The sequence below is a fragment of the Tripterygium wilfordii genome, chromosome 7 (genome assembly GCF_013401445.1).
Source record: "Tripterygium wilfordii isolate XIE 37 chromosome 7, ASM1340144v1, whole genome shotgun sequence".
Taxonomy (NCBI): Eukaryota; Viridiplantae; Streptophyta; class Magnoliopsida; order Celastrales; family Celastraceae; genus Tripterygium; species Tripterygium wilfordii.
The window spans coordinates 14,947,944-14,971,587 of record NC_052238.1 but is presented as its reverse complement, the minus strand read 5'-3'; the positions used below and the strand labels follow the sequence as shown (position 1 = coordinate 14,971,587).

The window sequence follows — 23,644 nt, the reverse complement described above, 5'->3', positions numbered from 1 at the left end:
GATCCAAGAAGCCCTTAGCGGTCTCTATTTGCGGCACAAAATTTAAACATTTCTAGACACATAAATATGTTGCAAGGCATCAAACAACTTGATTATCATACAAAGAGAGGCTACCACCAAAATTTTTATGGATTGTACCCTCTGCGATGAGTTCTAAAGCCTCAGCCTTTACCTACTTCTAGTGCGAACATTCTTTCCCGACGATAGAAGCAATTCCTCTACTTTCAAAATCATTTCTTATTACAAGAAATGATAAATTTCTGCCAAGTCTGATACATATTTCTAATAAATCGTACAACAACAGCATCCATCAAAGAGATACCCAAGACGATGCGAGAGCTTATTTGAAAAACAAGAATGCTGCTCCGTAATTATCTGCACCCAGTGAAAAACTACATTAGTTAGTGCTGCTGCAGAGTTTACCAAATGATGCGAACGGGATGAGGTTCTGTGCATAACAGTCAAAAGAGAATACGATTTATAAATGACCATCCCCAACACCAAAGTGCTGGCTCTGAGCAATGCAGGCTGCAACCTACACGAGGCAGATATCACAAGCACACATTTCTAGGGGAGCAACTCCTACAGGCATACTACCAAGGCCCAGGCCTTCCTTTGTTAATGTAAAAGGAGCATGCTACGATATATAGCAATAACTTTGGAAGAAAATTCCATGATGAATGTTTAAATTTTGAGAAAAAAAAAACTTGATCCTGCCAAATCACAAAAAAGTTGAGGTACTGAAATAGGCCAAAAAAAAGGAGGAAAGAGGCTGTGGGAGAGAATGTATGATAGCCAGATGTAAATTGAAGAAAGCATATATACATGCTACAGCATGAAGTCATGTAAACCATCATTGTAGCCGAAGAAACATAAGAACAGGATCCATTACAGGGGGAAAATACCATAAACATTAGATGCAAACTCATGCTTGCACAATAAAATATGATGTTTTGATCATTTAACTTGCCAAAGAAGGTTCATAAATAGACCTGAGCTGTGTGCTTACTCAATCGGAGTTGGAGGAAAAGAATCTGTCAAGGAAACATGGGCGGTAAGCGAAGTCCTGTATTTTCCGGAAATCCCATCATAACATTCAGATTTTGCAGAGCTTGACCAGAAGCTCCCTTCACAAGATTATCAATCTGCATCAAAGTTTAAAGAGCTTAGATAGAAGTCACAAAAATTGTGAGTATGATTGAATTACGAACGGAGATTAGCCAAAGGATAAAAGAATTTACACATACAACTGATATAATTATTGCTCTTCCAGGAATTCGATCAGGGAAGACATTCAGAAAACAATAATTTGAACCTCGAATTGCATTTGTACGAGGGACAACCCCTTTGTCTAGCAAAACTACAAATTCTTCATCCTGGAATGAATTTAAAACGAAGAACCAATAAGGCATCCATAAACAAAAAGAAAATGAACTAATTACGTTGACCAAAAGGCAATTTATGCTTGGAGTCAATCACAACTACAGTCCCTAGAACCTTGCCCCAAATAACCAAAGTAGATGAGGAAAGGCCATTCACGGTCTCATAAACTGCCCCACGAGCAATAGGAAAAAAGATATCTAGTCAAAGGCCACAATTCATTTACATTATGCGAACAGTATTACTACGATCTAATTATCAGGTATCTGAACGATTACAATAATCAGGATGTTATAAATATTGCATATTCTAATTCAAGAATAACTGAATATTAGCATAGGCAAGCATGAATGCAGATACCTAGAATCCTACTGAAAACTGTTGATTTTATTGTAGTTATGATCATTGTGAGTAGCAATGTATCAACCTTCGGCAATGAGTAAAACAAGTGAACGGCATATTGGAAACGTAAAAACACACCTCATAGGAATTCTTCAACTGCTGGTACAAATCCTCAGTTGTCACTCCTGGCACCATTTCCACATATATAGTTGATTGCATGCCACGACTCTAGATGACAATGGATAAAGTCGATGCTTATTTCATTTATAAGCAAAGAGAAGATAAGGAGAATACTAAGCACAAAAAACATTTGAGTAGACAAGTTACCATTGGCATCAAGTGAGGGGTGAAACTGACAGTTATCTTTGAATGAGAAGCATCAGATAGTCCTTGTTCAATTTCTGGGACTGCAGTTCAAAAATGGACTTCCTATTACTGACCCAGGTTAAAACCACTGGTTATGCATACAAAATAATATGTTTGTAAATATTTCTTCAAATGAAGAAGTCACAAAAATAAAAGATTCAGTACCACAAGCTAGCATATTTCATTAACAAAATGAATTATCTAGCACATCAGGGAAAGTGAAGTAATCAAAATGGAAGAGAACACATAATTTGAACTACAGAACTAAAATTTTAAGTGGCAAGGATCGCTCCTTTTCCACATCTCATTAAAAACCTAGTGATAGACACCAGATGAACAAGTCTATGTTTCTATAGTTGGAAAATTACCATGACGATGGCTTGTAATGCCATAAGACTTAATGCCCTCAGCTATCTCAGTGTACAGATTGTCCACCTTAGCACCACGTCCTGCATCATGAAAGACATCAGATGGTACTGAAGAAATCATGCAACTAGCATGATATGATTATCACGGGTTATATTCAAGAAGATTCAATAAACTGTATTATAACCTGCCCCGCTCACTCCAGATTTTGCGTCTATGATAATGTTTCTGTCTTCAATGAGATTAGCCTGCGTGCCAAAGCCAAAAGGAAGAGTTAAGAGTAGAGGAAGAGACTCTTCAACCTTATAATATCAGCATAGCAATAAGCCAGAAACACATAAAACAAGTCACAAGACTGCTACACCAATTGACAAAGAGGTCGTATTTGGATCACTTCATCCCCATGATCAAACTATTCATACATCACAAAATGTGATTATTTATGCTATATATCGCACAAAAGGATCTGATGTGATGATAAGCCAAGGTTAGAGGATAGCTACACCAGCAAAATGCTAAATTACAAGATCAAGTATAATCCAACTCAGGTGCCAATATCATGAACAAGGGTTGAAGGAAGCAAAATTTTTATTTATTTGTACACATCATTCATCACTAGATTCTTTTTTTTATTATTTATTTATTTATACTCATCATTTATCACTAGATTCTTTTTATCTCTTTCTCCAGTTTCCCTCTACTCTGTTTTGTTTACGTTGTTAAATATAATAGATCACGAATGACCCTCATAGTAAACATAAATAACCACTCTTTCCAACATTGTAGTATTGTACCCCAGCACAACCCCCACAAAATCACTTGTTATTTGTTATGTTTATTTGACTTCAATTTTTCTTTGGTTGCTTGTACATCAATATTTGACTCATTGGCTAATAAGCCCAATTTAAAAACCAAAATAAAACAGAATGCAAAAGGAGAATGATTCCTCTCGCTTCTGAAGACAAATAAAAAAAAATCAAAATATACTGCCTGAACACAAACCTTTATCAATGGAATCAGAGGTAGTTGAACAGAAGTTGGGTAACAACCAGGGTTGGCAACCAAGCGTGCATTTCCAATCTCCTCCCTGAATATCTCTGTCAAACCATATACAGCCTCTTCCTGGATTCAGATGTAAAAAAAGCTGATTTCACATATGAAATTGTGAATGAGTCAATTTGAAAGTCAATAAATGACCTTTTAACGAGAACAATTCAACAGTTCCATCTAAGTAGATAGCAGTATAAGATAAGATCCTTTGATGTGAGCCTTTGATGTATTTAGACATGGATAGAGATGGAGATAGTTGATTCTTTCCGATATCTAGTGTATATATAACTGATAATTCAGTACAACATCATCTCTACATATAATAATTAAAAGATAGACCACAAGTTTTGGGACAGAGGAAATTCTTCACATTATGAAGGAGTTGCAGGATTGGGGTACTCACAACTCAGGCAGGAATAGCCTCACATTTTAAAGAGACGGTCATGTTTGCAGTTAGTTTAAACGTTTATATAGCACCAAAAGTTTATTTCTTTTTTTTCATGCGGGTGTGCTTACCTGCAATTCTGGTGCTTTGTGTGGTTGACCATACCATTGTTCATATTCAGAAATATCACGCAACCGGAAGTCCTGAAATCATCAGATGATGCTCATTAAAAAAATAGTGAATATATAAATTACAGTGGAAGCCACAACTCAATGCAAAAAAGTGAGAGTGCACTCAAAGCATACAGCAGAAAGATCAACAATCTTTAAGCTCCTAGGAAGTCCTTTAATAATTTCCTGCAAATAAAAAAAAAAACTTAATCAACTCAGAAGAAAGAGAAACTCACTTTCTCTAGTTCATATGCATTCTGAATTTAAGTTACACAAAGATGAACTAGAAAAGGAACAAACCTGCGTTGTCCCATGAGGCAGACAACAAAAAACAGCATCCACATCAGAAAAATTTGCATCACTGATAGATACCGTATCAGGAAGATTCTGCAAATACAAAGGACTTTCAGACATTACTGTTGAAGGAGAAAATCGTGATGTTTCAGACCAGGTACCCATCAAACAACTTGAACTATATATCATTATAACCAACCAGATCACATAATAAAAAAGACCCTACAATAGTCACACAGGATCACTCACATTTTCTGTTGCCAAATGAGGAAAAACTGCTGCAATTGACTTGCCAGCATTTCTATCAGCAGTCATCAAACTGACGCCAAAGAATGGATGATTTGCAAGGAGTCGAACAATCTGCAAAAGATAAAGGATCACCCAATCTTAACTGGAAAAGACATTTCATATAAATCACTGCATCTACAACCCCCCAGTCAACATAAATTGCACCCTTTACAACTTAAGTAGAGATTATGGAATAGTACTATCCATGTCCTTCATTCAAATGTGCATTAATGTCTCCACTGAAACCATCTAAGACCAACAAAACTAGCATCCTCATCGTTTACCCTTATTAATCTCTTTTGAGATCAAAGAACGAATTTTTCTACCTTAAAAACGCATTCCCATTAATAGTTTAGGGAAAAAAAAAAACAGAAACTGAACACCAACCTCTGCGCCAGTGTAACCGCTAGCACCGAGAATAGCTACACGAACTTCCTTTTCGAGTTTCGCACCATTCGTATTAGCAACCTGCAAGGAGTTCGGTGACAGTCCCGACGATGATCCTCTAATGCACAGGTTCCGTCCGTTTGGGTGATTCAAGTTCGAAACTTTCGGGAATCTCTGATGAAGTTCAACGAAAATACAATAAATTTGGATCTGTATATCTAATTTGTTCGGCTTAATTACAATTTTTTTTCTCTAATTTTCCATGGAAACAAACAGACAGGTAGACAGAACGCAAACCTTCCACGCAGATCCTCGGTCGAAGCATATCGAACTGAAAGTTGCGGCGCTCATTTTTTACTCTTCCAATAGAATTATGGAAAATTAAAAATAGACTGCAAGCTCCGGCTGTCCGAAATCACTGTAAATATAAATAAATACATACATGCATAAACTTTATGTCATGGTCAGCACTGAGCAGCCGAGTAATGCGTTAATAGGGAATGGGATTGGGTCGGCTCGGTTCATCATCAGGCGATAATGTAACCCACCCGACCAACCCGCTTTGTCCAAATCTGAAAAACATTATCGACCCGATCTTTTGGGTGGGGTGTCGGTTGGCAACCGACTTTTCGGGTCGGTTGACAGGTATACCCGACTGTCTTTTTTACCCCAGACTGCAAAGTGCAACCTGTTACTAAAACACTTCAAACAAAAGTACTCCAAGTCTCAAAAAGGACCATCATCATCATCATCACCATCGTTGATCACTCATCAGTAGTAGAATAGCATTACAAAAACATAAATAATCTCAGAATCTCAGCCTGTCATTCATCAAAGACATGAAAGACAGAGAGCCAAAGCTTACCTGAGAGGCTGAGAGAGACGAACAGGGTCCGTCGAATGTCAGATTGCCTTATTCTTCTTCTTCTTCTTGAGTTCTCTTTACGACCACGGAAATCGATTTAGGGCTGGGACTGGGAGGCAGGAGTCGGGACAATGGGAGTACCGGAGTAGTCTGTGGAGTGTGGACACTGAACAGCGTTGCCGGAATGTCGATTTAGGGTACGCCGTCGCTCGTCAGTCGTCTGGGTCGATTTAGGTTTAGGTCTCTGAGTGAGTGGCTGAGTCCGAGTCTGCGACTTCGACTTTCAATTTTCAACTCAACTAATAAGAATAACTGATATGTATTATATTAATGTTATATGTTACGTATTAGATATTTAGATTAATAGGTTTAATCTTTTACAACAGTATTAAGTTATTAACTGTTAAGGTTGTGTTTGGTATCACTTATAAAAAATTTGAAAACAAAAACATAAAACATAAAATGAAAATATAAAATTGAAACTTGATTCGTTGAACACTTAAAACTGAAAACATAAAAACTAACTGTTAACGTACCAGTGTTTTTGAGACTGGATTTTATTTGTTCCCGGGGAGATGTGGAACAAGGGTTAAAATTGGCATGATGTCGGAAGCTTGGAAATAAAGAGAGAAGTTCTTAGAGAATGAGAAAGCGGGAGGGAGAAGAGTTATAAGAGCATCCACCTCACATTACCTAAACATAATTCTTTCTCTATTTTAGAGAACAAATATAGAAAATTAATTAAAAAATATTGTACCTAAACATTACCTATTTTAGGTAATTGCTACATTTATATAATCACTATTCAATTACCTAAAAATGAAAAGGGAGAATCTATATTAAAACCCAAAATTTACTCAAAATGTAGACCCACTTTATTATTATTATTATTATTATTTTTCATTACAAAATCACCTTGACTTTTGATCTCATAAACTATCTTGGTTTCTAATCCACAATTAGACTCAAAATTAACCTTGATGGTAGTTTATCAGATCAAAAATCAATATGATTTTGTAATAAAAAAACAATAAAAACAAAAATATGTCTGTATTGAGTAAATGTTGGGTCTCTATGATGAGATCCCACATCGTTAAAATAGGAGGACCAAACCTAGTTTATAAGCGCATGGTCTTCTTAACCTACCAGCCAAGGTTTTCATGGGATTTAGTCCATGGGCCTTGGTTACAGCCGGCCCGCAAGGGCGTCGGTTGGGCTTTGGTTGGCAAGGAGGTTGATCTGTGGCTGTGGGCCGGTGTGGTTCTCATCACTCTATATAGACTCTCCCATTCTCTCCTCTCTCATAATAAAACAAAAAAGAGAGAAATAATAATAATTTAATAAAATAGAAAATACGATAGATAATTTGATACAATGTTTGTTGTTGGTTGGATATGTGATCTTTAAACTATGAAATATTAGTATTTTGGCTTTTATTTTAGAAGATCTGCTGAGGATCAAATCTCCAACAGCTTTGGAAACAATAGCTTTTGTAGGAGTTATTTCAAACCAATCTTAATTTATAAACCATTTCTTTCTTTTTATTATAAATAAATAACTATTATATATAATATTACAAAAAAACTAGAACCAAACGGGCCCTTACTTGTAGATGCAATCTTAACGGGCAATGTATAGGTGCTAGATAGCAGAGGAGAGGGAAAATGGTGCATGGCATCACTTTTGGTAGTTAAACACACAGTTGGAGACAGCCAAAAAATTTATAAATATTGATTTTCATTGAATATATTCACAAGAATACAATACAATTGAAGAATAATTACTGTACAGCTTAACCCGCCAGAAAATGAGATCATATAAAAATGATCAATACAGTACAGCAAGCAACTTGTAGTAAACACAACTGGTAGCAAATAGATACCATGCCTTGCTGTTTAATTCAGATGTTTATCTATCTAAAGAAGATAGAAATTGAGTCTGCGAAACCCTTCTCGGAGATTGACAGTTCTCACCTATCCTTAAGCTCAATGGTGGAGACTGAGGCAGAAGCTCGGACAATTTATTTCTTTCACCGGCAATTCTATTCTGTAAAATGAGTGGGGGTTTAACAAGTTTAATATTTTAACTATGATCATACTGTCAGTATGAATCACATAGATTTAAAAGAAGAGTGTGCCACCTTGAATTTGAAGTTTTGTAGTTCTTTTTCCAGAGAAGTAAGTTTATTAGTCAGTTGCTTGAGCGCCTCTTCAGCATCATTAGGACTAACATCAGCTAAAGGTTTTGTAATTCCCGCGGCCTGAAAGGTTAACTTCGAAGTGAGAGAATTCTTGGCAGGAGGGAAGCATCATTCCTATACTTGTATAATCTATCATTCGAAGAAGAATTGAGACGGAAAAAAAAATGTAGTAGTTCACATACCTTCAAAACATTGGTGCACAAGTTCAACAACTTCTGAGCTAATTGCAATCTGTCCTCCTCAATTTCCTGCAGCATATTTCTGTTGTTCTTTAGCTATATTAGCTCTTGAAACCAAAACAAGCGTGCCAAGAATACCTGGTACACTAACCTTCAGTTTGTTGTTCAACCGTCGTTCTTCATCAAAATTTATATGTGGACCTTTTCCTATAGAAGCACGATAATGAGCAAGCTCTTCCTTCACACGTGAAAGAACAACTTCTGTTCGTCGCAGCCTCCCACTTAGATCTTCGTTCTGAATTTTCAGCATATTGTTTTCTTCCTATAGCATCATGAATGAATATCCAGTTAACGCCAATGCGGAGGAGAAAGCACAACTATAGATGTTGCAGAAGTTCAACAATAAGAGCAAGCATAATCAACAAAGCTCAGTCAAAAGTTAGATTTATAATTTCTTACCCTGATTTTGGCATGATGATGGATGCGCTGCTGGAGATTTTGTTGGCCAGAGAGCTTATTTATTTCTCCTTCGAGTTCCATCAGCTTCTTTTTATGATTTGTGTTCTCTATCTACACAGATTAACAGTAAACTAAAGGCCAAAATATGGAAAAGGAGGACAAGGAAGGACTCTGTAAAAGGAATGATTGTACTTTTACAATTAGGGTGGGGATAAAAAAGAAGAAAGCAGTCAGACACAAACTAAAGATTTCAACCTTAAGCATTTCGTTTTCAGTTTTAAGTAATTGATCTCGCTGACAAAGCTTTTCCAATGCTACTTGTGCAGCTACCATTTCAGCCTGTTTTCGATCGATTTCCTCTAGCCATCTGCATTACAAGACATAAAAATACATTTAAACATTTGAAGACATCAGAGAAACGAAAGATTCTATGCTGCAAGTGCTTTTAATTTCGAAGTAACAGTTACCCACCCTTGCCTCTCCTTAATAAATTCATTGAGCTGCTGCTTAAGTTTGACAACCTCCTGGTCCTGTACAAAGTTCAGACTAAAGATAACAGATAGCACATGATAAATTCCTAATATCATCGAATAATTAATATAGATTGAAAATACCTTTACTTGAAAATCTGAATTATCAAGTTGAGCCTTCTCAGCAATCTTCTGTACTTGCTGATTATCCCATAACGACTGAATCCGTGAAAGAAAAATGTGAAATGAGCATTAGATGTCTTCAATGTCTGTATTTTGAGGTATAAATAGCCATAATAGAATCGGAAAATGTAGTTACCACACAATTATTCATATCCAGTTTTACTCCTAGTAAATCACGGATGACATCATGTGTCATGCTTTCCGCAGCAGCTAATCTGGCATTCAAGGCAAACACCTGAGAAAAAAAAAATAGCATACTTAAATTTAACGACAGATTGACATGTAACTCCAGTTTCAACAGAATTAAATTTAACAAAGGAATGATACGTACCTCCTTTTGTCGACTAACTGCTAAGGATTCTAGCTCTTCAATACGCTGACTTGCCACAGTAAGTTCCTCATCTCTCTCAGACTTTATTTGTTGTCCCAACCCCAATCCAATACATTTGAAAGGGGAACCAGAACCCCTAGACTTTGCTGCATTTTTCTCCAACTTGTTTGCTGAAGAATTTGCAACATGGCTGAAATGACCTTCAGGTCTAACTTGATCAGCCATTGATTCCAATGCTTTAAACTGTTTCGAAGTTCCACACTTTAAGATTTGCCAAAACTTAAGAGGTTGAATTAAAATTAAAAGATAAAAAGTGCCCTCGTTCTCTATCTGCTAGCCTACCTTCTGCTTGAACTCAGTGGCTTGGGCTTCAGCATGCAAATTTAGCTCAGAGACATGAGCTTTAAATTGGGATATCTGCTAAATGGTGAGAGAGGCATATAAATGCAGATGCCAAAACCAATTTTCAAAAAAAGTACATTAATCTAGCGTCCAATGTTTAACCAGAGCAAGCCTAAAGCAAACTTGACAAAAAGCACAACAGAAAACTTCACCTCTGCATCCTTGTACACTATATCCTTTTCAAGACTATGTATATGTAATATTGCTTGTTGAAGGTCCTTTTCCTTCTCATCCAAATGCCTATAAAAAGAAGAAATCATATAGCAGCAATTGAAGCAATAATTTGTTATTCAGTGAAGCAAATTATGCAATGCCATCAAATGAATTACAAAGATCTCCATACCTTCTTATATCACCATCCGCATTCCTAACATTCTGCATCTGATGATTTACAGCATGAAGCTCTGATTCTAGTTCTTCTCTTTGCAATCGTTGCCGTTCAGCTTCTTGTTTAACAATCTCAACCTAAAAGGCTGAGAAGTATGAGACATGGCGATTATTAAAATACATATCATGTGGCATTTACAGCGCTCACGAGGTCTAACCTTGTTCTCTAGTACATTTATTGTACGCTCTAGCTCTTCAACAGACTTTTCCAATAGCTTCACCTCTACTTCCTTATCTTCCACATGGATTTTTCTTGATTCAGCTATCTGATGATGGTTTTTAACGCCATATTTGTGAAAATAATACAAATGTTAGAAGAAAACATAATGTAATCTGAAGGGTGAAATGTCATGCTAAAATTAGAATATACCTGTTGAGCTTCCACTGCAATAGCTTCATTTGCATCAGCCTGAGCTTGGGCCTTCTCCAGGTTTTCCTTTAAACTGAGAACATCCATGCTTATCTGATCTCTCTCACTAGTAATATCATTCAAATTTACCATCAAGGACTCAATCATGTCATTCATTTGGCCAAGAGCATTACTCATTTCTGAGAGTTCCATCTCCAAGCTCTCAGTCATTTTTTTTCTTTGGATTAATTCATCTTCAATAGAACATTTGTCTGCAATGTTTTCTTTAACATGAGCTCTGAGATCCATATTTTCAAAGGAAAGCAATTCTAGAGACTTCTTTTCCTTCTCGAGATCCAGTTTAAGATCAGATATCATTTCAATCTTCTCTTGCAACTGAACTTCAAGGGCTTGTCTATGGGCAACAGCCTCATCAAGCTCACCTGATTTCAATGCAAGCTCATCTTCTAAAGCCTCCAAGGAAGCCTCCATTTCCTCCATTTCATCTTTTTGATCTTTGGTACTAGATGCAGTTTCCTGCAATAGGCTCAGATCGAATAACAACCCTTTCAGGACATCTTCTTTCCTTACCAACTCAGCCTGCAGCATCATGTTCTCAGACACCAGCTCTTTAGCATTAACCTCCAGGGACTCCAACTCTGCAATGGCCATGGCTGCCTTGTCAATTGTTTCAAACATTTCATGAAACATTTTATTAAAAACTGTAGAATTTTCTCTACTCAGATCATCAAATAACCTCCTAGCCTTATTATGTACAGTTTCTTCTGAATCTATGCACTTAACTATGCTTAAGCTTGAAATAGTGAGAGAGTCTTTCCAATATTTCCTATGAGACCTGAGTTCATTTCTCAATAGATTGTTCTCTCCCTTCAACTCATTTGTTTTCTCAGTACTAGTTTGCAAATCCAAGGTTTTTGAGCATAAATCCTCCACGATTACAGACTGAGAATGCTGTAGATCCCTTAGTTTCGCGGCCTTCATCTCCACATCACTTTGCAAACTGGAATTAAGAGTCTCCAAAGAACAAATTTCATCTTTCAATCTCCTATTTTCTGTATCAGAGGTGTCTACACTGCATAGAGATGACTCAACTTCTGATTTTTTCTCCTCCAATTCTTGGAGAATCAGGCTGTTTTCTCTCTTCAACCTCTCTAGTTCAAGTTTAAGTGAACTGTTTTCCTCCTCAAAAAGGATCATTTCGCTTAGCTCTGCTTTTTTCTTGTCTAACTCATTGCAAAGTTCGCTTGATGATATCTCCAGTGCACAAATGTCTTTCTGAAACCTTTTGTTCTGATGATCAAGGTCAGAGTTCTGACTCAGATAACTTTCTAAAGCAACCTCATTCATCTTCAAATCCTCTTGTAATTTCTGGCATTGGACTTCAAGTTCTTGATTTTGGTTCAACAGTCTCAACCTAGATTCTGTAACTTCATTAATCTGACTTCTCAACATATCATTGGCACAAGCAGCATCTTTTAGCAGTTTAATCTCATTTCCAAGAGCCTTATTTGCTTCATCCATATCTCTGATTTTTGAATCACTTAGGCTCAACCTTGACGATAGGTCCCACCTCACTCTTTCCACTTCCTCAATTTCTTTCAGCAGAAGTGATAGCTCCTCTTCCTTGGCTACGATGGTGTGTTCTCCTAACTCTGCATCCAACTTGGATAGAATCATTTGTAGCTTTAAATTTTCAAGTGCAGCACCAAATAGGGAAGACTCTCTCTCTGCATGGTCTTTTTGACAATAAATCTCTTCTAGCTCTGATGCCAAGATAAGTGACTCCAAGTCTTTAGACCACAGTTCAATAATGAACAACTCAGCCTGAGATTTTAGAGCCTCCTCTTTTTCTTGCAGCAGCCGCTCTTGATCCGAAAAAGATGCTGCAAAATTTGCATTATTCAAATCCAGCTCCTTCATCAGAATAGCAAGCTGAGATCCCACATAGCTTGACCTTTCTAACATCAATTCCTCTTGAAGTTGTAGGTCCAAGATCTTTTTCCCAAAAGTCATTAATTTAGCTGTAAACTCCTCTGTTTCTTCTTCTTTCATTGAAATTCGTTCGAAACTGTTCTTGATGTCAGCCAGTAGTTTCCCCTTAAGAGTTCTGCACATTTCAAGCTCTCTACTTGACCTAGAATTGCGTATTCTTAGATCAGCCATAACCGAGTTTGATTCGCACAATCCATGTTGTAGCAAGCCATTTTCTGTATTTAGCCCAGTTACTGTTTCCAACAAAATTCCCATATGACACAGATGTAGCACAGATACAGCACAATCCTTCACAACTATCTCAGACCAGACATCCTCGAGCCAAGACCGTACCAACTTCATAGAGTCTAAAGCCAGAGGCTTCATGGAAAAAAAATTCAACGACAGGAACGCAAAGTTTTCGTTGAAACTTGTTTGTAGCAGTTCAAAAGTGCCTTCGAGATCTGCAAGAATATCCCTTGTTTCCAACACATTCGAGCACAACTGTTTTTCAAGGTCTTCAAGTTGTTGATCCTTTAGATCACTCAGGGATTGCAAGCTGTGAACCTGATCAATAAATGTATCCCTCTCGTCGGTTAATACGACTTCATCTTTCTTCAACCTCTCTATATCAAGCTTCATTGTTTCATTAGCTATCAACAATCCATTGATCATAATGTCTGCTTCTTCCATGGTATCTTGGGCCTCTTCAAACTTAGCAAAAATACAAGAAGCCTCTGCTGCTTTTTGGGCAGCAATTATCTTGGCTTCTCCAACTTCGGACACAAGACACTGCAGAAAAAAAGATGAGGAAAAGAGCTGTCAGTATTTGTTACCAGATCAAACGCATTGCTACAAGCAAATATCAGGTATGCTATGAAATGAAAATAATGTTGATTTTCTCTGGAAAAGTCCATGAGTAAAGATGTGCAGGGAATTACATATCTTACTTCAGGAAACCCAAACGAGGAATGAAAAGCCTGATTGTCCATAATTTCAGTAATGTCTGAGAAAACATATTTGAGAGAGAAAAAAAAAGAATAGAACAAAAAAAAGAGAGAGAGGTCACCTCTTTTGTCTGATACCAAAGACTTCCAGCTTCTTGCACAATTTGGTCAAATGCTTGTAGCTTATTATTGACAGCTTCAATCTTCAAATCAAATTTCTTTCCAAAGTCATCAATAGCTTCTTGCAAGGCAAGTATCTGAATTGTGAGAAAATTAATGCTTTCCTGACTCCGCTGCTTGTTAGACATAGAAATCTCTTCTTCATCCTTTAGTTTGGCCATCTCAGCTTCAACTTTGTGTAAGCTTCTAAGGGCAGATTCTATTTCCTTTCTCAAAAGAATGACGGTAATATCTCTGCAAAATGTATCTTTGCAGCTCCTGGACTTCAGGTCTTCCTTGTCATCTGTACTTTCTCCAAATTTAAAAGAAGATTCGGACACATCATTTTTCACATCTTCTAGTAAATGCAAGTCTAAAGCTTGTGGATTTGTGTCAGCATTTGTCTGCATCAATACCCAGGCATAACAATGACTAAAGCAACATTCAGAGACAATAACTAGCATAATAGTGAATCAACAACAAGGCTAAATCAGTATACGAGAAATAAAAAAATATTAGCTTACCCGTTTCTCACCACTGCCATCAACAGATCCATAAGCTTCTTGTGTATTATTACTATCAGGACTTCTATCATGCATTTTCATGCATGAACTGAGTGCGCATACACCACTTTTTAGCTCTGAAAGTTTCTCTCTTGTTCTCGTAATTTCATTTTCTTCGATATCTTTGAGCTCATGCTCCATGGTGCAAGCACGTTTTTCTTCCTGATAAAGCTTGTGCTGAAGTTCAGCACAGGTTTTCCCAAACTCTGTTACATCCCTTCTCAAAGATTGGATTTCTTGGTCGGCTTTTTCAATCATTGCAGCTTGGTTGCTGAGAAGTGTATCCTTCCTCAAGTTCACCTCTTCTAATTCAGTAAGTTGAATTTCATGATGCTTTAAGGCAATGAGATTATTTAACTTAATTTCTGACAATCTATTCACAATTACAAATGCAACTGTTGCACAAACAGATGCTTCATTAGCATGATGTTCTGCCATTTTTGTTTTGTTCTCCAACTTTTGAATGACAGACATTTTTGCTCTTAATTCAGATGACAACATGAGAATCTCTTTCTCTTTTTCATTGCACTCCTGCTGGTGGGATTCATTAATAACCATCACTGCCCCCTTCAAGGACTTTAGCATGTGCTCCACCTCACTTCTTTTATTGTTTGCATCATCTAGACATCTGCCAAGTTCTTCAATCAACAAGTCCTTCTCAGCAATAATTCTAGCCAACTTGGCAACTTTTCCCGAGATCAAAACCCTTTTCTGTGGAAAAGTACTGGAAATAAGTTCAAGTTGATCAGATGCATTAATGAGGGAGTCATGTCCATCAGCAAGATGTTCTTCAATTTCACAAGCCAATAACTCCCATTGTTCAACCATTGTTCTTAGTTCTCCATCTTTTTCCTCACACTCTCCATGTAAACACTTGTTTTCTTCCGTCATGAGGCATAGTTTTATCTGCAACTCCTTTAATTCATTCTCCAAACACTTAACATTATTTTTCATCTCTGTCTCCTGCAAATGGCAAACTTGAAGCTGCTGCTGAAGAGTGGAAAGTTCTGCCTCCATGCAAACAATCACCTCAGCAGTTTCAGCTTCCACCTGCTGACGAATTTCTTCCATTTCCTCTTCGTTAGATGTCTGAAATGCACGATCACTTTGATACCACATATTCAGTCTTTTGGCCTTCTCAAGAGAATTCTGCATCTTCTCCAATTTCACCTGTACAATGGAGTTCTCACTTTCCGAGCAATTAGTTGGGTGATCTCTCAGCTCTCTTCTATTAAGTTGTTTCTTCAATGCAATAATTTCAAGCCCCTGTTCTCTTAAAAGCTTCACATGATGACTGTCACTTCTTCTCAGGTCCTCCAATTCATTGATTGACAAAATCTGCTGGGACTCGAGAGCTTCTAAAATAGACTTTGCCTCTTTCAATTCATTTGATGCATCTTCATATTGCTTTCTCACCAATGAAAGATTTACTTCCGCCAGGTGAAGATTGCTATTCAGGTGTACTACTCTCTCCTCTGTGTCAGAAAGAGATGATCTCTCTTCTTTGAGCATAATCTTTAGTATATCAAGTTCTAGCTGCAGATTCATGATTTCTTCTGCATTATTCATCGTCAGAGTAGCATGCACCCCGTCCAATTCATTCCACATTGTTGTGTGAGTTTCAGTTGGTGCTGCTCTCAGTGAATCCTGAAAATGATAACTTGTTAGGTCACAATGTAAATTCATATGCAAGCAATTAGACCACACACAACCTATGCAGACTTCCAGTCATATGTCATATTGAATGTACATACCAAGATTGTAATTTTACAATAATTAACATTTTGTTTAACTTTACTTTTGTACAATAAATCTGTTCTTTGTTCAACTTAAGGAACTTCAACTTTTTTTCACACAGAACTTGGCATATTCCTTTCATTATAAAAAAAAAAGGTAAACAAATCATGTGCACAAGGCTCCCATAGTGGGTGGGGTTGGGGGACATGCAGGATATATGCAGACCTTACCCCACACCATATTCATCATAAATTAACATCCATGGTATCAGCATTGGGTAACGAAAAATGCATGTAACATTGACTCAAGAACATGCACGCTCACACACATAGGCATGCGTAGACATGGTGCATGCCTATGTACATTCTTAATACATATTTTGCAAAGCAATATGTCAATTTGGTAAACCCTTCTCTTCTTTGATATATGTTAATTAAATTTCCTTTCCTACTATAATGTTTTTGCACCATCTTTTCAATCAGTATTAGGAACCCATTATTAGAAGATAACAAAAATAATTATTGCGTAAGTGAAGTATCTCTACATTATATGTACATCTACGATTTTTAAACATCAATTGACATGCAATGCAAAGCTCGGACCTACATAGATTTCATTTTAACTTAAAAGGACAACAGTATATTTAATTAGTTTACAACTTAACTTATATCTATACAAAAACAAAAGCTTTTTGCTCTATCTTTTGTCTTTTCATCCATTCATTGTTTATTATGGATCAATAATCGAATACTGAGATCACTGAAATTTATTTTTATCTTGAAATCAAAGAAACTTATAAATTACAGTATTAAAACCAAATCCCAAGCATGTTAAAATTCGTAAATAATGATAACAGTGATATGTGTGTAAGAAGTATCTTGATCAAGTATAAAATGCTTCACAAATTGATTCTTGCTAAATCACTTTAGTTTTCTCTTGTTTAGTTGTATAGCAACAATATTTTACAAAATTAATGTGACCAAATTCCTTAATGAAAGTTTGCACGTCTCTTAGATATTTGATATTGCAAAAGCTTATGCATTTGGTGATAAATCGAATTCATGACATGACAATATGCAAACCTACAAGGGGGAGAAACATTAAATGTCTTATTGCTTTAGAATCCCTTTTTTGACAAAGTGTATCCATGCATGATAAATGCATACAAAAAAAACATCTATATGTAAATATGGATAGATAATTTTTTTAATTTATCAACTGATTTCATGTTCATTTTACCGTAATGTTTCCCTACATATTACTAAGCATGATAGAAAGTACCTTGATGGTTTCTGTGTTGCCAACTTTATCATCTTGCTGAGACTTTAGATCAGTTATGATTAAGCACAAATCATGCATCTCTCTGCAGAGAATGGAGAGGAAAAATATTGCATCAAAACAAAAAAAAGGCAACAAAAAATCGTCGGAAGTAATAAGGTGCTCTGGTGTCTATAGTACGACATGAAATTGAGAGGCTTAATGAACTGGACAACACATCCAATTATCTACCTTCTAAGTTTTTCATTCTCCTCTAAGCAAGAATTCAAGTTATGCCGGCATTCCTCTAACCCATTGAGAGTGTTCTTCAACTGAAACAATTAAAGGAAAAGAGGACAGATATCAATAGAGAGAGAGAAAGAAGAGGGAGGGAGGGAGGTCATGCTTGTCATCAGAACAGAATAAGTAACCTCTAAGTGAAGAGAATCATTTTCTTCGATGATGCGCATTGCTTCCTGTATTAATGAAAAAAAAAAGAATAATTGATATTCGATTACAAAAAAATGATGCTCCTACTTCATAAAATTTTTGGACATACATCCAAATGAGGGTCCACTATGTCCTTTGCAAGAAGAAGATGTCATAGGATAATGTAACATAAAGCTAAGAAATGCGACAGCAGTAAATGATCACTTTATTTCGTAATCAGAAAATCAGGTGGGGCCTTTACTTCATCTTTTAGAAAAAAGATGGAGTGTCTCAAAAAACTACTAAGATTGACGTAAATAGCCTACTTTACCAACCTGGGGCTGAATTTTCAAACTTGGATCATTATGTTGCTTAGTGGTTCCTTCAAGAAATTGACACAGCTGCAAACAAAGAGGCTTTTGGTTAAAATAATTCCTTAAAAACAGGGTTTAATAGAACAATATTGTGAAAATGGTAAAATCACATCTGGTTTAAGATACCTGGTCTCGCAGTTTGGAAACTTCACCCAAAAGTATCTGTCTCTCCCCCTCTTCATAGAATTCTTGAAATCTGCAAATGCCACAGTGAGAAAAAAGGACACCAAATAACAGATAATAATTTTCCAACTTGTCACTGTTTATGTAAAACTACCCTCTGAGTTGTTCTAAAAGCCTTATATTCTCCAATGCAAAGCGAGTTACTTCAGGATTTTTGTCAAGTTTAGACTGAAGCAAATGATTCTCTTCAGATAATACTCTATTCTCCTCCTGTAAATAAGAGTCTGGAGGTAAAAAGCCACCAAGAAGGGACTCCATTCTTTGAATCTTGTCTTCCCGGAACCTTAGCATCATTTTAGTGCCCCTGGTGTCTTCCTCTCTTTGGCGAACCTGCAAATTCAAATTCGTATTCGAAAAAATAAACTACAAGACAGAATGAACTCAGTAGAGACAAGAAAGACAAACTAGAAGGCAAAAGAAAATTACCAAACGATTCAAGTGCTCAATTTCAGCTTCAAGTTTCTTGGTAGAAATTTCGGCCATCTTCTCTCTCCTCAGTGCACCAGCAAGCGTTGTCTCCAATGATTTTAACTGATAAGCCATCACTTTCAGATGAATTTTAATTGCTAAATGCAAAGGTATACGGAAATCAGGTTAAGTGCCCAAGTTTATTATTAGTATGAGATGCGAAAATTGGTTCAATTTGAATGCCTACACCACAGGTGGAAATACATGTGTACTATTTCTCATCAAGAACAGTCGCTATTTCATTTCAAGTGCGGAAGATAAATACGTAAACACACACATGAACAGCCCAAATATGAGTGTTTTAAATTAACCATTACATATCCTTTTAATTCTATTGAAATAACAATATCAATCAGTAAAAATCTTAAATGTAATATATAGCCAATTATACCTGCTTGGTTGACAATCTCACAATGCCTCTGGATTCATATCCACTCGAATCATCACCCTCTGGTTGATTCATTTCATCAGTCATTTCTGTGAAATCATTATCCTGTAGTTGAACTGTATCTTTGACACTGGTTGAACCAAATGACAAGGACCTAGAGACATTCTGACGTTTAAGCAGAGAAAGCTCCTCCTGTTCCATAAATTATCCAGTGATTAATTGAATATTATGCAAAAGAAAAGAACTGTAATAGTCTAAGAGAACATTTCATAAATTCACTGCCATACTTTTAGAAGCCGTAACTGGTGTTGTAGCTCAACTATATCGCCAGTAGAATCTTCATTCACAACAGCCTAAACAAACGAGTAAAAGTTTTAAAAAAAAGTGATTCACAGTTCAAGAAATTCAACAATGAGCATTTTCCAGGACAGCCTACATTATTTTGAATAAGTTTCGCTCGCTGAGCAAACTTAAGGGTGTTCAGGGTTTCAGCTGCACAGCTGCAAAGAAAGAAGGGAAAGTGAAGGTTTATCACAACTTCTTGATCAACAATATAAATTGGAATGACAAAAGACTAGTTAGAAACGTATGGACCAACCAGGTAGAAGGGCTAACATTAGCAATGATCATTGTTTTTGAGTTTCCACCAAGTGAGTCCTACATAATTTTAAGTTATAAATGTTAAGTCATCACCAAGAAAAATTTATCTAAGGAAGAATATGTGGAAAAGAATTAACCTGAAGAAGGAAGGTCAATCTTGAATCTCTGTAAGGAACATGTTTTGGTTTTCCATTTGCCACATCCACTAGAATCATAATTACATGACTGCAAATAAAACATGTAGCCAAAATATTGAGGTGGTAACACCAGGGGGGGAAAAAAAAAACAGAACATAGAAGAAATTTAGTAATGGCGTATTGGTTGAAGTACCCGAGTGTGGATAGTGATTTATTAATACTGGCAGCTTCCTTTAGACGCTCACCCTCGGCACCCGAAGTTTTCTGCCTGTTATTGATGATTACAGGTCAAGAATAGCATCAAGCAAAGGAATGCAAGCAATAATCATTCAACAAATCCACACTAAATGCCTTACCTTTCTGAACCTGCAAGATCAACTAGATTTAACCTTGCAAACCTTAGGTTGGTGGTGGAATCCTTTTCCCACCTACACTCAATTACACAGGTAAAGACACTGTGTGAACGACTGCTCTCTCTATTCATATTTGTTGCGGCAACTTTCCTATTTAAAGACCCCTGCAAACAGAAGATAGAACTTAATCGTCCGCATGCACTTGCAGATGAGAGTGCATATGCACTCTTTGAGACATTTATGATTGCTCTTAACCGAATGGATTGAATCAATGTTTATCAACCTGAATTAGAAGCTTTAGAATATCGCTGACTGTGCATACTTCAAATTCAGAGAGATTTTCCACATAGACAGCCTTTTTAATGTCTTCACGCAGCTAAAAATAAAGGGAAGGAGAATAATTATGAGTAGCTCGAGAGATACTAGAGCTTATCCACTTAAACAAAGACCAAACTTACAAGCAAATTGGTTGATGAAGGGTCAAGAAGATCTGTTATCTGTTCATTGTATATCTCCAAGAAAGAGCACTTGCAATTGTATTTCAGTTTTTCATCCCTTCGGCTTTCCTCTTCCTACAATGAGAAAATATTATACTAAAACAGTTATATTCTACTTGTCTAAGGTAACACCTCTGATATGCAAACTACAGAAATTAAGTGGTTATAGCCAAATCAAAAACTGAAGACTGAGAACAACCAAAAGACTGCTGAGCTTACAGCTTGGATCCTTGCAAACAAGAATTCAAATATCCGTGGTGTCATTCCACGATGTGCACTGGGCTTGACCTCTATATCATCAATTTCACCAAGCATTGTATATGTCTTCCCACTTCCAGTCTGCATGATGAAAAATCAACTTATAAAACTAAGTTTAGAAATACCGATTATAGCCTTACCCAAAACCGAAGGAAAAAAAGGTTAAGTTGGATTGCATTCGTTTACTATGCAACAAAATAATTCCTTGTTCTTCTATATTATAAGACCCTTCCAAGCCTGTGAAAAAAAAATTAGAAAGAATTGAAACTAAAAAATGGGTGCATACTGCATACCACCCGTATACCCAATAGGACTTTAAAAGCTACACAATTTTGAAGAAATCTGTTTTGATAAAATGGGGCAAAAGGGGAAGTTCTAGTCATCTTGCAGTTACATTGTAGGCAACAATGAAATGATCTCACCCTGTAGAGAGGTTTAAACCGTGAAAATTGTAAAATTGTTGAAGAAATACCTCTCTGATTCTCCATAACTAACTAAGAGAAAGGAATTAAGGACCATGAATTGAACACCAAGTTATCACTAACTGAAACTTATACAGATTGAAAAATAAGTGCGTTAGCAGCAGTGCTTTCATGTAGATTTTGCTAAAGATCAAATCAAGTCAGCAAATACAAGAGAAAAACTTTAATCCAACATGCCACACACGAGGCAAATTTAGTACTAGTCCCTTGCCAAAAAAGGAAATCAATGCATGATAATGAAATCATGCTATGGTTACCTGGCCATAAGCAAACATACAACTATTATAGCCTGACAAGCAATTCTCCACCATAGGTAGGCCAGCCATCCTAAAAAGCTTTTCCTGTAAAATCCAATTTCAAAAAATCATATAAAAGTAAAACCCTGAAAAACGTAATCACAAATTTTACAGGTTTCCTGCTTTAAGCTAGACCTGGTCCACTGTTTCACATGCTACATGGTCAAATGTGAATCGAGTTTCAGGTTGCCCAATCCAAGTAATGCTTTGAGCACTTTCTTGCTTCAGACACCTGTTATAACTGTATAAACTCCGTTCCGTACTATTGAGAGGACGGACACGTATAAGAACCTACAGCAAAACATTAATCAGTATAAATACCAAAAGATAAGTAAAAAACAGCAAATTATGCTCATAAATGACATTTCCATCAGTTCAAATTCATTAACACAAATAAGGAATAATGAACAAATTTTCCATCACTTTTTCTAGACTACTCACCAATAGAAGCAAAAGATAACAAAAAAACAACCCATATACAAAAATTTCACTCAATTATCAAACGACCTCAGACCAATATCAACTATGTCCTACACTGGTACACACAAAATGTGAATTTGAATCTACCTGTACATTGTGATCCATCCAAAATGAAGGATCCTCTTTGAGATCAAAATGTGGAACTTCAACTGTATTAACAACTGTGGTAGCCAAACCACCAGCAGCACTTGGCATCCCCTTATACAATGCTGCAAAATTCCCAGCACGGGTCATATTACCATCAATTTTGCCTCTGAGCCCTGAGTTGGGAGGCTTTGAAACACTCTTTGTGGGTGTGCTCTGCGTGGAATTACTCTCTGAGTACCCCGAGTTAGCCCTCCCAATCGTCCTACTGGGTCTCGGAGTGGCATTCACCAACCCACCTCGACTTACTGACATAGTATCATCTCTGGATTCCTTTGCAATCATGCTGGAATCACTCTTCTGTGGCCACCCAAACCGTTGATTCTTCGCTGAGGATGCGAATATGTGCTTATCTGGGGTGCGGAGGGAGGGATTAGTTGGTGTCCTATCAATTCTACCCCGAGTACTCACACCTTCCTCCTCGGGTCTAGGATTTGGGGGGTTCGGATCTTGAATGGCGTTCAGTGGAGCCCTAGAAGAGTCCGTAGATGCATGCATCTCAGCAGAATCTCCATGGTTTACAGGCACATTCTCAATTTCATCTTTCTTGCTTGAATTACGACGCAGGAATTTGAAATCTCTCAGCATTCTAGCAATTCACACCCAGATTTGAAAACAAGAAGAAAATAAGCTCACTTTCAAATCTAAAAAGATACAAAGCTGTACAGAACTAGATTGGGTAAGGGACAGTAGAAGATTAGATACCTGATAGACGAATTGATGAACAAAATCCCGAGATTTCGAGTCCCTGAAATTGTTTAGCTCACTTCAGCTTCTCCGGCTCTTCTTAGGGTTTAGCGAAACTGCCCGACAGTTCTGGCTTCGAGAATCCCTCTCTCTCTCTCTCTCTCTCTCTCTATAGTTGGTTTTGAACCTAAGACAGAGAAACAAAGGACACTTTGGTTACTATTTGAGCTGAGAGAGGAGAGAATGGACGGTTGAGATTAGAGACAGTATTTGGAAATAGACGGTGGAAAATCCTCGCGGCTTCGGGATTTGAATTTCAGGGTCTCTTTTGTCAAAGCAAAAAGTGTAATAATGGACAAA

At 36.9% G+C, this 23,644-nt stretch overlaps 2 protein-coding genes across 2 annotated transcripts; both read right to left on the bottom strand.

Moving 5' to 3' along the window:
* Positions 1–65: 65 nt before the first annotated feature.
* On the bottom strand, positions 66–6,179 carry LOC120001437 (probable N-acetyl-gamma-glutamyl-phosphate reductase, chloroplastic). Its single transcript, XM_038849770.1, has 15 exons — positions 5,894–6,179; positions 5,326–5,446; positions 5,029–5,202; positions 4,603–4,713; positions 4,360–4,446; positions 4,195–4,245; positions 4,021–4,092; positions 3,457–3,576; positions 2,642–2,702; positions 2,457–2,537; positions 2,050–2,129; positions 1,861–1,950; positions 1,248–1,376; positions 1,010–1,145; positions 66–375 (listed from the first exon to the last, which is right to left on the bottom strand). The coding sequence occupies exons 2-14, from the start codon at positions 5,377–5,379 to the stop codon at positions 1,038–1,040; spliced, it is 1,218 nt and encodes a 405-aa protein (XP_038705698.1). The 5' UTR covers positions 5,380–5,446; positions 5,894–6,179; the 3' UTR covers positions 66–375; positions 1,010–1,037.
* Positions 6,180–7,600: 1,421 nt separating this feature from the next.
* On the bottom strand, positions 7,601–23,446 carry LOC120002199 (kinesin-like protein KIN-12D). The gene is made up of 38 exons (XM_038850836.1): positions 23,303–23,446; positions 22,541–23,186; positions 22,109–22,264; positions 21,935–22,018; positions 21,157–21,276; positions 20,899–21,012; positions 20,724–20,816; positions 20,444–20,604; positions 20,281–20,355; positions 20,088–20,175; positions 19,949–20,007; positions 19,787–19,850; positions 19,638–19,703; positions 19,354–19,542; positions 18,921–19,025; positions 18,589–18,824; positions 18,438–18,507; positions 18,273–18,338; positions 17,940–17,984; positions 17,761–17,840; positions 17,533–17,614; positions 14,476–16,161; positions 13,915–14,355; positions 10,875–13,637; positions 10,663–10,770; positions 10,461–10,582; positions 10,270–10,357; positions 10,058–10,132; positions 9,716–9,958; positions 9,521–9,619; positions 9,346–9,420; positions 9,203–9,261; positions 8,987–9,098; positions 8,732–8,842; positions 8,424–8,594; positions 8,276–8,341; positions 8,034–8,153; positions 7,601–7,939 (listed from the first exon to the last, which is right to left on the bottom strand). Exons 2-38 carry the CDS (start codon positions 23,183–23,185, stop codon positions 7,802–7,804), a joined length of 9,075 nt encoding a protein of 3,024 aa, XP_038706764.1. The 5' UTR covers position 23,186; positions 23,303–23,446; the 3' UTR covers positions 7,601–7,801.
* Positions 23,447–23,644: the final 198 nt, after the last annotated feature.